Genomic DNA, 17,519 nt, shown 5'->3' with positions numbered 1-17,519 from the left:
TCTCAGAGAAGACATCCAGATGGCCAACAGACACATGAAAAAGTGCTCCATATCACTCGGCATCAGGGAAATACAAATCAAAACCACAATGAGATATCACCTCACACCAGTCAGAATGGCTAAAATCAACAAGTCAGGAAATGACAGTTGCTGGTGAGGATGTGGAGAAAGGGGAACCCTCCTATACTGTGGTGGGAATGCAAGCTGGTGCAGCCACTCTGGAAAACAGCATGGAATTTCCTCAAAAAGCTGAAAATAGAGCTACCCTATGACTCAGCAATCACACTACTGGGTATTTACCCTAAAGATACAAACGTAGTGATCCGAAGGGGCACGTGCACCCGAATGTTTATGGCAGCAATGTCCACAATAGCCAAACTATGGAAAGAACCTAGATGTCCATCAACAGATGAATGGATACAGAAGATGTGGTATATATACACAATGGAATACTATGCAGCCATCAAAAGAAATGAAATCTTGCCATTTGCGACAACATGGATGGAACTAGAGCGTATCATGCTTAGCGAAATAAGTCAAGCAGAGAAAGACAACTATCATATGATCTCTCTGATACGAGGAAGTTGAGAGGCAAAGTAGGGGTTCTGGGGGGCAGGAAAGGAATAAATCAAACAAGATGGGATCAGGAGGGAAACAAAACATAAGAGACTCCTAATCTCACAAAACAAACTGAGGGTTGCCGGGGGAAGGGGTGTAGGGAGAGGGTGTTGGGTTATGGACATTGGGGAGGGTATTGCTATGGTGAGTGCTGTGAAATGTGTAAACCTGGCGATTCACAGACCTGTACCCCTGGGGATAATAATACATTATATGTTAATAAAAATAAATTTTTTTAAAAAGCAAAAAAAATTAATAAAAAAGAATAATAAAAAAGACAAAGGTGATAAACATATGTACATTGAATGGTTTTTTAAATTATAATACAATTCTAAATGTCATACCAAGACAATAAATTTGGAGATCCCTATGAAAAGGACGATCGTCCTCTGCAAAAATAAATGCCTCCATTTCACGCAGTAAAAACGTTTTGCCAACAGCCTTGGAACCAATGAGAGTGTTAGGAGACATGTCTCAAAGGAGGAGTATAGAAGATACGTACACCAGGAAACAGATAATTTCAGTGCTAAAGGTTTTGCAGAAATTTTGTGAAAAGAGGGAAAACCACTATCTGTACCATGATGACAGTGTAACCGTGACCAGAGCCGCAGGGAGGGACAAGCCAGGAAGACAGCAAGGCCAAGTGCCCCTGTCCTGGCTGCCAAGATGGTCCATCAGGCAGAGTGCCAACAGGAAACACCCGAAATCTGGAGGTCTGAGTATGGGACAGGACACCATTGACAGAGGCACACAGGACTGAGAGGAGCGACAGGGGTAACCGTGGAGAGCCACCAGAGCAACAGGACGGAGCAGAGAGGGGGTTGTGGGATCAGACCCTCTGCCCAGGTCCCACTGCCAACATAACCCCTCCGCCCTGCCCTCTAAGGTGGGGTGAATCCCACTGGACAACGCCAGCCTCAGCCTGAAGCTGAGCTACCCTACGACCTACTCATGAGTAGGGACCTACTCATGCAGCTGAGCAACACCCGTCCCTCAGGGGCAGAGCCAGGAGCAGGATGCACAGGATTCTGGGGATACCCCAGCAAGTCTTCCCCAAACGGGCTCTGCTTTCAGAGCTCGGATGGCTGGTTTACTTAGGCTCAACCCTGTCAAAGACATGAATTAGAATTCCAGCCTAGAGACGGCTATGAGAACTGTCTCCGTCAGCAACTGTCTTCCATGCTACAGACCGGGAAAACCTCTCTACAAGACGGGATAAATGAAAATTTACTTGCCTTAAATATAAAGGCTCTAAACTGAAATAAAACAGAAAAATACAAAAAAAACTTTTCACGTGAACAAAGATCATGCATAAGAAATTCATATCTAAAATATGAAGAAAATTCCAATCTAAAATAGAAATATTTTTAAACTTTTAATCTCACTTATTTAAAAAACAGCAAAGATAAGGTATCATTTTTCATAATAAAACTGGCAACTTTTAGAAATGACAGTATTGATGCTGGTGAGAAGGTAGTGGTCTGGGGGTCTGTTCAACGGCCTGCCCTCGCCTGCAAAGGCTGGTCCTGGGGGCCACCACGCTCCGGTGTCCCCGCCGGGCCACACGAGGAGCCGTTCTGTGCCCACCCCGGCTCACGGGCAGTGACGATACATCTTCCTCAGTCGGAGGGAGCCACGGGCAGCCCGGAAACGCCCGGGGGGAAAGACCAGTACCAGGAGCGCGCAATCGTGCGAGCCAAAGCGGAAATGCGAGGCGGCCGGACTCTGGTCTGGGTCGTCGCTCCTCACAGTCTCGCACTCGCGCGCGGCTAGCACGGACGTCCTCGGCCGCAGGAGGCCCCGGACCGAGACAGGCCGGGCGTGTGGAGCGGCAGCGCGTCTCGGGCCCCCTGAAAACTTGGTGCGGACACTGTGCTCTCAGTGTGTCCACATCCCTCGGGTGGGGTCACTCGCTGGCCCTGCACTTGGCAATGAGCCTCTCGGTGGCTTAGCTGCTTCCCTCGGTGGAGGAACACCAGCTTCAGGGAGATACTCGCGTTTTCGTGTTACTGAGGTTTTTCTAGCCCAAGTTTCAGAACAGTCTCTCTCGGGGGGAAACCAGACCTTCCGAACTTCCCGAAGCCTTTGCCGAAGGCCCTTTCCACAGTCTGCGACCTTGAAGAATCTAGCACCATGGCTGAGGTGCCACACGACCCTGGGGCTCCCCGTGGTCTGTCTTCGGACTACGTTTTTACCTTCCTGCATCTCCATTCCCTTCCCTCCAAGGCCAGGACAGGCAGCAGGGACCCCTCAGAGGGCGCAGTGGGATGAAATGAGGTGTCGCAGCTCAGTACAGGTTGCTATGTACTGGCAACAGGAAAACCGCCATAACTGAACTCTGATTTTTGCACTAAAGTGAACATAAATTCTTACTGGGAAATGAGAAGTCTTGACTTTTCTGCTTCCGGCCAAGGCTCTGAAGAGGCAGGGCTGCCCAGTGCTCTTGGGAAAGGGAGGGGAAGGCGGCGGGGATGAGGACCGCACCCGGCTCGAGGGTCCCGCCAGTGTGTCTTGTGCACCTGGGCCAGGCCCGGGGAGGGGGCAGCACCGCCCGCCCCTCCTGCACTGTCCCACCCCCCGGACCATCTACGCCACAAGGACAACAGGTCCAGACAGACACCGCTCGATGGGTCCGGGCTGCGGCCAGAGAGCCGTCTGCTTACCTGGCTGTGTCGGAGGCATCCAGATGTCGCGGGTAGGCGTGGGGCAGGTCCGAGAGCTCCTGGGCCATCACACGCTGGGTGTAGCCGTCCTGCCACGTGAAGCCTGGGGGAGGTCGAGAGCTGCATTATCAACCCAGAAACTGAGCTAAAGCCCGTGTTTCTGTCTCAGGATACACTGCGGCCATTTCAAAGTCTGCCCTCAACGCCGTCAGCCACCCACGTCTCCACCACGGCGGTGTTACTAAGGTTTCTCTTTACACAAGTCGCCGTCTTCCGAGAAAACAAGACCAAAACTAGGAGGGGCAATTTGCCAGATGAGAAGCACGAGGCGCGGGGTGCCGTGGCCGGACGCTAGGAGCTGTCGCCTGGGGCACGTTTCACTCGGAAGAGGGAGGTGTCCCCGTGAGGGATGCAGACGTTCTCGCAGAAAGGCTCTGGTCACCTGACCCACGTGTGTGCTCATTCCCCCACCGCTGGGCCCCAGCCTGCCTGCACCCCACCACGTCTCGGGAATCCACGCTAGCCCCAGCCTGCCGGAGAGCCACACAGTTGTAATGAAATAAGGGTATTGTTACTGTGAAGGCAATTATCACAGGGCTTAATGTGCTGTATCTGGGAGCCAATTACATTATATTTATCCTCAAATGTTATGACAAAGAGCTTTATAACAAGAGCGAAGTAGTTATGAAGGCAAAATCCATGCGATTATGCATTAATTACATGCACTGCAGATCACATGATAATTATGCTCAGAATTACCAAATAACTCCCAAGAATAATTATTATGCAATTTGTACATTTTAGATCTTATGGTAACACTTTAGCACTTAGAACTACCCCATGCAATTATCCATAATTATCTAATCACTAAATATCATGTAATTACAGAGATATATTTTTATGCTCTGTTCAAAAACACATTACCAAAATCTTCAAATCAGGACGGCTCCGTGCCTGTTTGTGTGCGTGTGTGCGTGTGGGAGAGGGGTCCAGAACTTGCTGCGGGAACCACATGTTCTGGGGAATTTAAAGAAGAGCTCAGCTGATATAAGCTGTCCTCGTGAACACATGTGAATTCTTTCTTCAAATGCAAATCTAACTTTTTTTTTCACACTTACAAATGGCAAAATTCAAACAGTTGGAACATTTCTAAAACTCGAAAGGCACTACCCCAAAGGGAAGCTGACTGGAAAACTCACCAAACAGGCTGGCCTCCCGCGGCAATTTGTTCTAGCTGCTCTGCTTGAACATAACATCTAGAGAACGGGTCGCGGCAGGGAGGCGCGCCCCACGGTCACTACGGTCACTGTTACCCTCACTTAGGATCAACTGTACTCGTAATCAGCACAAATCTTCCATTTGCCAAAAGCAACTAAAAAACCCACCCATATGAAGTGTGTGCTCGTGTGAGTGTCAACCTCTGGTTGAAGACCCAGGAGTCTTTTCAGCCAAAAGCACAGTCGCAGTGTTAGCCTAATACCTAGCTCTGCGGATTTTGGAAATAAGCACAGTTTAAACGCGCCATTCCAGAAGGCCGGGGGGGGGGGGCGCGTCTTAATACCTATAAGGAAACAGAAAAATCAAGAGCACAAAAGGAAGTTCCTAGTAAAAAGAGCTTTCATCTATAAAATTTAAAATAATAAGACATCAATGGTATTTTTTCCCTAAAGAGCAGAAAAGTCTGAGCTTTGTCGATTCTGGGGTCTGTGAAGACACAGTCACAACAGTTGGCCAACTGACAAAGGTGCCATATACAGGCCATCTGGGAGGGGCCCTGAGCCCTTAGACCGGCTTCGAAGGTTTCCTGGGAATAGGAAGAAACTGGGCTCTTGGATATAGAAACCAAAGCAATGCATACACTTGGGGTCAGATGTCCTCTCTGAATGCCTCTCGGAGGCCTCCCGGAGAAGCTAAGCCCCGGGAAGAGAAGACGTGCTTCCAGGAAGATGGAGAAGAGGTGCTCTCCCCTGCCCTTCCCACCAGGCACAAGGAAACCCTGGAGATGATGTGCACGGGAGGCTGTGAAGGGAGGGCAGGGCACAGGCTGCTGTACTCCCAGGGAATCAGAGGAGTCACACATGCGGGGTTCCCGGGGCTGTCCTCTGGCCTGTGCACCTCACACTGGAACGGAGGCAGGGACCTGGGAGCACCAAGGGCAGGTGAAACCCTGAGGTCACCTGTCCCCAGCCAGAGGTCCTGGAAAGGACTGACTCAGCACATTTCAGGCAGTAACAGCTTTCCTCCCGTCAAATGCCACCAAAAACAGCAGAGCCCACCCATGCCCATGCTAACAAAGACCAAGGGGGACCCTGCATCCTCTCTTATGAAGCCAGAATGAGGCCCCTGACCTCCCCTGACCCTGCGAGGGTCAGCGGAGCAGTCAAGTAGGGAGTGGGTGGCACACCCACCCCCCATGTCAGACCCCACATGGAGAACACATGGGGAGTTCAAACTCCCCCATCCACTCTACCCAGCATTTGGCCAAGACCCCTTCCCTCAGATGTCAGCAGAAATCTAGTGGGGAACCTGGATTTCCACCTCCATGTTAGTAAGAGAGACACCCCCGTACACACATTTCCCCACCACTCGGCCGCCAGCCTACCTGTTCACCACCACATCTCGAGAATTTGTTCTAACTCCAGTCTGCCAGAGTGGCTGATATAGTGTCCGAAAAAGCTGTGAACCACAAGGCTTAAATGAGATCCAGAGTCACAGAATAGAAAGCTAAAATGTTAAGGTTTCAACAGAAAATCAGTTGTCACACCAGAACTGGGACGATCTCGGTCCACAGCCATGAACACCAAGACTGGACGATGCCAGCATTGCCTGCCAAGGGTTGTACGGCTGCCTGAATAAAAATGTTTCAGTGAACGGCTATGAGTATACTTGAAAGAAATGAAAAACTAGAAGGCTTAGCAAAGGAGTAGGAAGTCTCAGCAAATAAATAGAGAAAGAGCGAAATGTAAATACTACAAATGAAAAAGACCGTAACCAAAATAAGCAGCTCAAGTAGCCACACTAAATGGGAGGATGAGGGATGGAAAAACTCATAAACCAGGAAAAAAACAGAAATCACCCAATTCCAACATCAGAGAGAAAACAGTCTGGGGGGGGTGGGGGAAAGCATGGACAGAGCCTCAGGGAGTGTGGGACTATGATAAAAGATCTAACACCCATATCATCAGAAGGGGAGACGAGGAAGGCAGGGCTGAAAGGGCATTTGGAAACATGACGGCTGAAAACTCAACTTTGGCAAGAGACAGAATCCTAAAGATTCACAAAGCTGAGCACCTGCACAGGGTAAACCCAATCTCCTCCAAGACTCACACTTAAACTTCTTAAAACTAAATGCAAAGAAAAAATCTTGACAGCAGTCAGAGAAAAATGACACCTTACCTATGAGGGAATCACAACCCAATGACAAAGGATTTTCCAACAGAAACCAAGGAAATCACAGAACATTTTTCAAGTGCTGGAAGAAAGGAACCATCCTGAATCAGCCCTGAATCCTGAATATCTACCAATCCAGATACTCATCAAAAATAACCTTCAAGGGGACTCCTAGGGGGCTCAGTCAGTTAAGCATCTGCCTTTGGCTCAGGTCATGATCCCAGGGTCCTGGGATCGAGTCCCACATCGGGTTCTTTGCTCAGCGAGAAGCCTGTTTCTCCCTCTGCCTGCCACTCCCCTTGCTTGTGCATTCCCCCTGACAAATACAGAAATAAAAATCTTTAATAAAAAAAATCCTTCAAGAATGACGGGGAAATTAGGACATTTTCAAAAACAGAAAAATGAGACTACTGCTTACAGCAAACGTGCCCTAAAACAATTGCTAAACAAATTTATTTAAACAGAAGGCAAAGACGGAAGAAGGAACTTTGAAAGATCAGGAAGGAGAAAAGAATGTGGAAAGTAAAGGTGACTAGTTTTCCTTCTCTGGACTCTTGTCAATTATGTTTGACTGTTGAGGCAGACATGACAACACTGTCTGTTGTACTTCTAAATGTGTGTAGAGGAAACATTCAAGATAATTACAATAAAGAGAGGGGAAGAGCCATAAAGGGAGGTAAGTTGTCTACATCCTACTCTAACTGGTAAAATAGCGACCACATTAATTTTATGTAGCCAATTAATTTTATGTAGCTAAGATTAACCTAATGTAATGTGATATCTTGACCAACCACTAAAAAAGACTATAAAGAGATACACTCAAAACCCTATAAGACAAATTAATAGGGATTTCTAAAAAATTGTTTACATAACCCTAAAGGAATACAGAAAAAAGAAAAGAGAGGGGGAAAAAAGATCAGAAAATAAATAGTAAAATGGTAAAATTAATATATCAATAATTACATTAAATGTAAAAGGGCCAAATATCTCAGTGAAAAGACACTAAGTGGATTAAAAGAGCATGATCCAACTATACGTTGCTTATACGAGACTCAGTTCAAATATAATGCTTCAGAAAGAGATTATCATGCAAGCATCAAAGGAAGTAGCGGTGGTTACAGCAATAACAGATAAATTACTCATTAAAACAAACAAAATTACCAGGGACAGAGAGATACTGTATAATGATAAAAGAGCAAATCCCCAAGAAGACCTAGGAATCCTAAATATATATGCACCAAACAACAGAGCTGCAAATACGTGAAGCACAAACTGGCAGAACTGAAAGGAGACACAAACAAACCCACCATTATAGTCGGAGACTTCAACATCACTTTTTTAGCAACTGAACAAATAAAGAGAAAATCAGCAAAGCTGGGGAAGAAAACGGTCATCCATCAGCAGTTCTAATCAGCATTTATAGAACACTCCTCCCAAGAAGAGCAGAGCACACACTGTTCTCAAGCACCCACAAACATGGACTGAGATGACAGCCTGGACAAAGAAACAAATCACACTAAAATTAAAAGAATCAGAATCATCTGAAGTGAATTCTTCAGTCACAATGGAGTCAAACTAGAAACTAATAATGCATCTATAGTAAGAAAACCTCTAAACACTTAGAAATTAAACAAGCTTCTCAATAATCCATGGGTCAAAGGAAATCCAAGGGAAAAATACTGAATGAAAAGGAAAATGCAACAAGAAAATTTTGTGAGACACAGTTAAAGCTGCGCTAAGAGTGAAAGTTTTTGCACTAAATGTTCACATTTTTTTATTAAGTCTCAAATCAATCATGTAAATGTACATATCAAGAATCTAGAAAAAGGAGAGCAAAATACACTCAAAAGAAAGTGGAAGGAAAGCAATAATAAAGACTGGAAATCGGTATCACTGAAATCAGAAAAAGAAAAACAGAAGTCAGTGAAAACAAAAGCTAGTTCCCCAAAAAGATCAGCAAAATTGACGAACTTCTAGGACTGACACAGGAAAAAAGAAAACAGTCACGAATTACCAGTATCGGCAGCAAAACAGATGATATCAGTACAGACCCTGCAAGACCTCATAAGAGAAAAAACAGGTCTACATGCATAAACGTGGCAACTTCCATGAATTGGACCAAGTCCCCAAAAAACAGAAACTACCACATCTCACCCAATATAAAATAGATCATTCCACGGCCCTATCACTATTAAGGAAACTGAATTCATAATTTAATACCTTCCCAAAAAGAAATGCACAGATCCAGATGATGTCACTGGAGAATTTTACCAAATATTTAAGGAAGAATTAGCATGAATTGTAGGCAATCCCTTCCAGAATATGGAAGAGGAAATATTCCCAATTAATTTTATGCAGCTAAGATTAACCTAATTAATACCAAAAACAAAGACCAAAGAGAGAGAAACCTATAGGACAATATCGCTCATGAATATAGACATAAAAATTCTTAAGAAAAGATATCAGTACATAATAGCCAGCCATACGTAAAAACAATCATGGGTTTATTCCAGATAAGCAAAGCTGGTTCAAAATTCCAAAATAAATCAATGTTATCCAACACAGTAATAAGCTAGAAAAAAATCACATGATCTTATCAATACAGAAAAAGTATTTGAAAACGTTCAGCACCCATTCATGATGAAAACATCTGAGAAGAATGGGACTTGAGGGGAAATTCATCAGCTTGATAGCGAACATCCATGAAACACTTGACATCGTAGCTAATGGTGAGAAACTGGCTTTCCATTTACCATCTGGAAAAGGCAAGGATGCTGCCCCTTCGCCACTCTGGTACAGCAGAGCTCGGAGCTCTGTCTGGTGCAATAGGACACGATGAAGGGGAAAAGGCAAGCAGATCAGAAAGGAAGAAACAAAATTCTCTATTTCCAGGTGAGGTGATCTCTACGTGGAAAACCCTGATGAATCTTCAACATGCTTCTAGAATTAATAAGTTGTTTTTCTATAAGCCAGCTATGAACACACTGACACTGAAATTAAAATGAAAGACTATCTACAGCCCCTCAAGACATTAGATGCTCAGGTGCAAATGTGACATGCGCCAGGCCTGCGTGCTGAAAACCACACAGTGTGGATGAGAGAAATCCAAGTCCGAAAGAACGACGGCCGTGCCACGTTCTCGTGTCAGAGGTCTGAACGCCACAGTGAAGACGGGTGTACGGGTCCCACACAATCCTGTCCGAATCCCGGCAAGATGCTGTGCAGATACAGACAAGCGTTCACACGGTAGAGCCACAGGAGCTGGAACGACTGGGGAAGAGGAAGAAAGCGGGAGACACCAGGCTACGAATTCCGAGTCTGAGGACGTGAGCACCGTAATCAAGACCGCGTAGTATCTGCAGAGCAAACAGGTCAATAAAACAGAAAAGACCCCAGAAATAGACCCATACAAATGTGCCCGGTGGGTTTTGACAAAGGTGCAGAAGCAGCTTAATGCCTAAAAACCTGCCTTTCACCAAACGTACAGGAGGTACTGGACAGCCAGAAGCACAACCAGAGCCTTCACCGTCCATCTCGTGATCTACACGCAGAAGCAACCAAGTAGATCGTGGATCTAAATGTAAAATGCAAAACAACAAACATTTTGGAAACAAAAACAAAAGACAATCTATGGGACCTAGGGCTACGCAAAACATCTTGGACTCAGCACCAAACACCCCGCAGAGGGATGGCCGCCTGGACCTCGCCGACACTCTCAGGGAAGACAAGGAAAGGCCACGCAGCCAAGAAGGGACCAGTGCCTGGAAGTGGAACTCTCAAACGTAAAGATTAAAAACGTCCAGTTAGAGAAAGGCTCAAAGACAGAGGGACATTCCCTCAAACAGGGTGTACAGATGACAAACAAGCTCATGGAAGGTTGTCCAGCGTGGACAGCCGTCAGGGAAACGCAAGTCGAAACCCGCAGGGAGACGCCGCACCACCCCCCAGGAGCGCTAAGCGAGAAACGCCACAACCCCGAGTTCCGGCAAGCGCGTGAGCATCTGGCTCACTTCTGCATTTGCAGGCGACTGAAACGACACAGCCATTCTGGAAGACCGGGGCAGTTTCCTAAAAACTAAACAAACACGCTTCATACAGACCAACACCTGACCGTTCACCATTTATCCCAGAGAAATGTTCACAGAAACACTTGCACACAAATGTTAGAAGCAAGGCCAGAGGTCCTTCTGGGGGCACCTGTCCAACAGACTACGGCCCAGCCCCCTGTGCAGGGGTCCTTGGCAGCAAGACCGAGGGCTGAGCTACCGATGCCGCCACAACCCGGGTGGATCCCCAGAACACTGCGCTGAGTGAGAAGAGCCAGTCCAAAGAGGTCCCATGCCGCGCGACTTCCCTCATACATCACCTACTCTGCTGTTCTCAGTCAGGCACGGGACATCTGAGAACGGACACGACCCGTAACCGTTACCAGTCACAGGCTAGTGCTGACCCGGATGGGCACATAGTCAGCTAAGATCCAAGTCAGGGTGTGATGACTACATTATAAAGTTATAAGCAAACGGTTACAGGAATAGAGAAGGTAAGAGGTTCATTTGGGGTGGAGAACTAGGAAAAGCTTCGAAGGGAAAAGTCTCTGAACCAGGGCAGGAAGGACAGCTAGGAGTCTAACAGAGGGCAGGAGAGAGTGAGAAAGACCTGAAGGTGGTGCAGTCACGTGCTGCCCCCCAAGGCCAGTGCACGGCCCGGGAAGGCTTGTGAGTCATGAAGGGGCAGGAGAGGAGTCAGGGGACAGCGCGCGGTCCCAGGACCCCCTGGATCCCAGCTCAGAAGGGCTGGTGTTTTGCATTCACTGTGGAGCCATAAAAGCTTTCAACATAAACATCCAACTGTGTCTTGCAAATATGACAAAAATAACAAGATGAACATAACAAAAATTATAAAATTAACAATATCTACCTACCGAGCCTTAACCATGGGCCAGACCAGGTGCTGTTCTCAGTGCTTCCTGTTTCAATCCTCCTGCTCTGTGATCATGAACGGAGAGCAGCCGACTGAAGGCGACAGGTGTACACACAGCCCACCCGGGGGAATCGAGGCCACAGTGCAGACGCTGGTAATGGGACGGCTCACGAGTTTTCAGAAGCGGGGCCGGAAGCAGGATTATCAGGAATTCCCGGGGGGTCGTGGTGCAGGGGTCATGGTCAAGGTTGGCAGCCAGGTATACTGGCCGGCCCGCTGGAAACAGGCGATCCCAAAGGAGGGGGGCGCAGGGAGCACACCAGCCTGGGGGGCAGGGCCCGTGTTTTCCCACAGGATGAGTCTGGGGATGGGGGCAACCGACACAGAGAAGGCGGCTGGTGCACAGATGGGGCTGGGCGCGGAGCCGGAACACAGCAGGTGGAGGAGGAGATGGTAGAAGACGCCGCAGACCCTACTTCCCAGCAATGAGTCAGCCAACAACAAACCAAGTCCAAAACAAGGAAGTTCAAGATACAAGGAGAAAGCAAGACAGCCGCCTACGGTCCCTGGGCCCCGCTGTGTCCAGAGAAGGCACGCAGCTGGCGGGGAGACAAAATAGCACTCACCCCCGCCGTATGCTCGCACTCCACAGGCGGCCTGTCCCACCTTTTCCTCTCCCGCTGTGCCACTCCACTTCTGATGACGTCCCGTGACACCCTCGGACTCTCGTGGCCAAACATACTCCCGCCAGTGGCCGGCCTGTTTGGAGGGACCGTGCCAGGCCGAGGAGCAGAGGAGCAGAGCGGGCGGACGCCGCCTCTGGAAGGGTTTTTGTAGCTCTGCTCTGTTCTGCTAAGAACTTCCAGGAGGCGTCCCCTGCCCTGAGCAAGTGCCAGAAAGCCGGCCCCAGCGGCAGCCGCCCCAAGTATCCCTCCCACTGCGTGTGGCATGTAGAGACACGGGAGTCTGGGAGAGCAGCCCGCAGGGAATGGGATGGAGAGGGGAGAATCCGCCCAAGGAAAGAGGCATGGACGTTCCTCTGTCGGTTTGGGAGAAGGATCCCGAGGGCTCTGCCAGGGGAGGAAAGCCGTGCAGGGTGGAGACAGCCAAGAGGAGACTGTCCCCAGGCATGAGGGAGAGGAGTTGTTTCAAACTGGGTAACATCCAGAGAGAAATCAGAGTGCCCGGAATCAGAGATGAAACCAGCTGGCGTTTTATTTCATGCGGACACAGCCGTGGGGTCCGTCAGCAGAGCGTGAGCGGCCAGGTTGAAGGATGAGATGGGGCAGATGCAGGCCTAACCTGTTTGCAGGGTCCAGGGAAGACACGACTTAAAATCACAGAGCGACACCGGTAAGCCAGTGCCTTCTCTCACCTCCGGCAAGGAGGGACCCGGTGAGCAGCACCAAGGAGGACCCCAGGTAGAAAGAGAACGTCTTCGCAACAGGTCGGTGTGAGGTGGGGACCGGGGCGGTCAGCAGGCTGCCCCTCCCGAGCAGGAAGGCGGCCGTGCGGTCCAGCCCGTGAGCCTGGCGTGAGACCAGGGAGCGCCAGTGCCAGGCTGGGTCAGAGGCGGGTCTACTCGGGTGTTCACAGCCTGAGGCACCTCACTAGGAGGTAGGAAGTCTGTCTGAAAGTCACACAGGAACCTCTACATCCAAGACTTTCAACGACGGTGTCACTGTCCAGGACGGTTCTCTCTGTCTCTCCGGGAAACCTTCTCAGAGACGGTCTGCAAACCGTGCAAGCAATCAGTCCAGTTTGCACATTTCCCCAGGGATTTTCCGGCTGAAAGCAGTGTGACCGTCAACTTAATTTGCTGACTTGGTCGTGACCAACTTTGGTCCCACTTGGCACCGAGTAACTTTACGTCCCCACAGACCTGCCGGCCAAGGACCCCGGCACCGGCAGCGCTCGGACGCCCGCTCGCGGGGAGAAGAGCCCGAGGAAGGACTGTGAGTGTTCTCCGCAGGAAGAGGCCTCTTTCCGGGGCAAATTCTTCGGAAAGTGAAGTATTTTACAAGGATACATTTCACATGCTGGTGTGTTTGTTTAACGTGTCCGGGGAGGGGCCGCCTGCGGGCTAAGCACGTTGGGCGCCTGCCTTCAGCTCAGGTCACGCTGTCCTGGGATCGAGCCTCGCTCAGGTCCCTGCTCGGCAGGGGCTCTGCGTGTCCCTCTCGCTCTGCCCTCCCCCCACTTGTGATAGCTCACTAATAAATAAAATCTTTTTAAAAATTAATTAATCGATGGATTCCATGTCCAGTGTGCCCATGCTGCTCTAAGGTGCACTTGGCAGAAAGCAAGACCACAACAGCTGCGGCCACACCCGGAGTGCGCCGACTCGGCCACAGACGGGAGGACGCCACCGACCCGCCCAACGCGCGACTTGCCGATTACAGACGCTTCACCCTGCGCCAGCCTGACCGTTAATGGAGCGCAAAGGGAGCCCATTCGTCACTGCAGAGGGGACGCCACTGGAACACTTCCGCCGGCCGCCGCTTGGCTTAAGATGCAGAGAGAACACCAACAACGCAGAACGTGGTGCTGCCTTCCGGCCGCGGAGCAGATGCCGACCACGTCCCAGCCGGTGCTGGCGCAGAAGCTTCACTAACAAGGGAAAACCGGGCCAGAGCACAGAGCCTCTGACCCCAGCTCCGTCTTGTGCGCGAGTGTCCTGCACGCACATGTGCGAGGGAGACTCTACGCTTGCCACGCACCACGTTCTGCTGCGAGGGATGTGGCCACCCCCGGGGTGTACAAACACAGAACTCTGTATGATCGGGATTCGCTGAACATTTGGGAAAAAAGCAATAAAGTGGGAGTCGGGAACATGCCTGCTGTTCCGCGACCCGACCTGTGAAGACGTGAGGGAGGAAGATGCGTTCCTGCTCCCGCTAAGGGCACAGGACGCCCTGCTTCCCGCAGATGGGGCCACGGTAAGTACGAATTCACAATTAAGTAAGCAAACGCTGGTCTGCGGTACGTGCTGTGAGGAAAGCAAACCTGTGATGGCGAAGAGAGACGGGCAGCAGCAGACGGGAGTGCGGCGGACAGGAGAGCGCGGTGGACGGGCGAAACGTGGCGGCCAGGTAAATGCAGCGGACAGGGGAGTGCGGCGGACAGGACTCATGAAGAAGAGCAGGAAAGGCTGGACGTGTGCAGGGGAGAGAGCAGCCCGGGCAGGGCTTCGAGGCGGAAGGGAGCCGGGCCAGGCACTCAAGCAGAGGGGTGCCGGGGGCAGGCCTAGTGCATGGGAAGGGGTTGACCTTTCAGGCTGGAAATGTGGGTCCTGTGGCAACACTCCGGGACCCATGGAGGGGAGGGAGGTCAGCAGGGGTGGCCGGAGGAGACAGTGAGAGACGTGGCTGCTACCAGGGGTGGGCTGGGAGAAGCTGGACCCCACAGTCAGGGGACCAGTGGTGAGCGTGAGGAGGGAGACCCAGCGGCAGCCAGAGCCCGGGCAGCTGCCAGGGTTGGGGCTGAGCAGCAGAGGGTCTGGTGATCCCAGGCCCAGGAGCGGAGAGACGGGCAGGGGCCTCGGGCATCTTCTAGGCGAGGCGGCATGCGGCCGCAGTAAGAAGGTCGCGGCCCCTGGAGCCCGCACGCCCCGACCACCCACCCGGCATGCTTTCTGTCTGCCCCAGGCCCTGTCCCTCTTGGCCTGACCCACTCAGTTTCTGCGCCCTAGGAAGGCCTGCTGGCCGGAACCTGTTTTATTTTACAGCCCAGGTCTTCGTCAGCACCCCAAGACCTCTTCTTTCAGCTCCTAACTGAGAACCTGCCAGGACTCCACTGCGAGGTGGAAGCAAGGGAGGCTGAGCCCGCGGTCTAGTGACAGGCGTGGGCTCAGCCGGCCTGGCGTGTCCCGAAAGAGGACATGCAGGTCTTAGTAAGGAAGGTCGTCTGAGGAGCGACAGAATCCAGGAGCCAGGGCCACGGCTGCAGGACAAAGTCAGGGGCCAGATGGGACACCAGAAGCAGCACCTTCTGCTGACGGGTCTCTCGGGAAGGAGAGGCGGCAGGAGGTGCGCATGAGCTCAGAGACCCTGGGCGGCTTCGAGGGAGCAGGGACGGGTGCCAGGCTGACGTCCCAGGCTGGGCTAGCCCTCGAGGCCTCGGTCGGCCTGGGTGGGCTCCGCTTACGCACGCCGAGCCACCGTCCGCGCTGACACAGTGTCACAGGACTCAGGACCTTCTCCAGGCTCTGTCACAAAGCGAGGGTCCTCCTGCGTTGTGGCCTGATGGAAAAACGCACAGCCCAGTCCCCCTGGACTTGCCAGATGCCTGACCAGAGAAGCGTGGGCGAGTCTGCTGTCCTGGAAGGACACAGGGCGACCTGTTCTCCCAACTCTCGGGAGCTGGGGGACTCTTCCCTCCTCTCAGTGCCCGGGGCTGTACTTCAGGCCAGAAGCCGGGAGCCCCTCACAGAGCAGCACCCCGGCCCTCACACCTGCGCCACACATGGCTGACGCCTCCCTTCGCCGTCAGGACGGGTCGGAGGGCGTGCAATGGGCCTTCTGCCCCGAGCTCAGCCCCGGGTCCACACCGGGGCATGACCGTCTTTCAGGGGCTGCTGCCGTCGCCTGCTGCACACTCGCTCCGTCTCCCAGCGCCATCTCCGGAGCTCGAGGCACGTCGACGGTGTCCGCATCATTTCACGCGCTTCTGCTAGTGATGGCGCAGCCCTGCCTGAGCTGTCCGTGCAGTCAGAGTCACGTATCTAGATGCTGCCGCCCCGTGCTGCGGCCACGGGGGCTGCGGGCCTCGAGGCGGCGGGGACAGGCCCTGAGTGGTGTGGGCAGAGTCGGGGGCCCCGGGGCCGCTGAGGCCGCCACAGTCCCCGGCGCCCCGAGAAGGAAGCACGGCGATCGCTCCTGGTTCAAGGCGAGAGAGAAACTACCCGCTGCAAACACAGGGCCCGACAGGAGCCACAGACCTCTGGCGGCCAGAACAGCGTCATCCTGTTGTAAGAAGGCCGTGTCCGTCTCCAGCGGAGGCCGGCCTCTCCTAGCCGCAGGCCACGGTCAGATGCTGCAGAACATAAGAGACGGGGGAAAGCACACAACACCAGTGGATCGGTCCTTTAACGAGGATAAGGAGAGAAAGCGGGAAAAGGAAAGGGGTTCAATGTGACTAAACAGACTCCAAGCAGAGGCACAGGGCCACCACGTGGGAACAGCGGCCGCCACCGAGGGCAGGCACCCGTCTCCTCCGACTCTGCACCCTGGGTCCTTGCTCTGCCAGCGCCCACCCAGCCAGGGGCACAGCCGTCCGACGGCAAAGGAGAAAGAGCCCATAATTCCGGACATTTCTCCTTACTCTCCGACGCTCGTCATCGGGAGAGCGGAGGGCAGGCTGAGGCGTGCGTCCCGGCAGAGGCCTGGCCGGACCCCAGGAAGCACGTTGGGACCCAAGCACACCATGCTGCTGGCAGGGCACAGCCTCAGAGCAGGCGCCCTTCGTGCCCAGAGACCCCAGGGGACCCAGGCCTCCAGGCTGAGCACCGGCAAGCGCCCCGGGACAGCATTCAAAGCTTCCCCAACTGTGACCTTGTCTAAATCCTTCCAAGGCCGGGTCTACCCCCCAGAACCAGCTTTAGTCATAATTCCCCGTAATGGATTTGTTGATACACTTTACCTTTATTTTTTTTAAGTTTTTTTTTTTCATTCATTTGACAGAGATCACAAGTCGGCAGAGAGGTAGGCAGAGAGAGAGAGGAGGAAGCAGGCTCCCTGCTGAGCAGAGAGCCCGATGTGGGGCTCGATCCCAGGACCCTGAGATCATGACCTGAGCCGAAGGCAGAGGCTTTAACCCACTGAGCCACCCAGGCGCCCCAAACTTTACCTTTAAATTAAAATGTTCCACTTCCCCTGATACAGACTTCCGAGTATAAATCATCCCGCCCGCACTCAGCCGTAACGAACT

The 17,519-nt window shown here is 51.7% G+C and overlaps 1 protein-coding gene across 1 annotated transcript in view; it reads right to left on the bottom strand.

The window, feature by feature from the left end:
* Positions 1-17,519, bottom strand: part of PTPRN2 (protein tyrosine phosphatase receptor type N2) — a 612,016-nt gene that overhangs the window by 444,528 nt on the left and 149,969 nt on the right. The window contains exon 3 of the mRNA XM_045086284.1: positions 3,282-3,384. Coding sequence (XP_044942219.1) covers positions 3,282-3,384 — 103 coding nt within the window. The remainder of the gene's footprint in view (positions 1-3,281; positions 3,385-17,519) is intronic.

This window comes from Mustela putorius, unplaced genomic scaffold, assembly GCF_011764305.1.
Source record: "Mustela putorius furo isolate JIRA1106 unplaced genomic scaffold, ASM1176430v1.1 tig00000929_pilon_pilon_pilon, whole genome shotgun sequence".
Lineage (NCBI taxonomy): Eukaryota > Metazoa > Chordata > Mammalia > Carnivora > Mustelidae > Mustela > Mustela putorius.
This window is presented reverse-complemented; position numbering and strand designations above follow the sequence as displayed.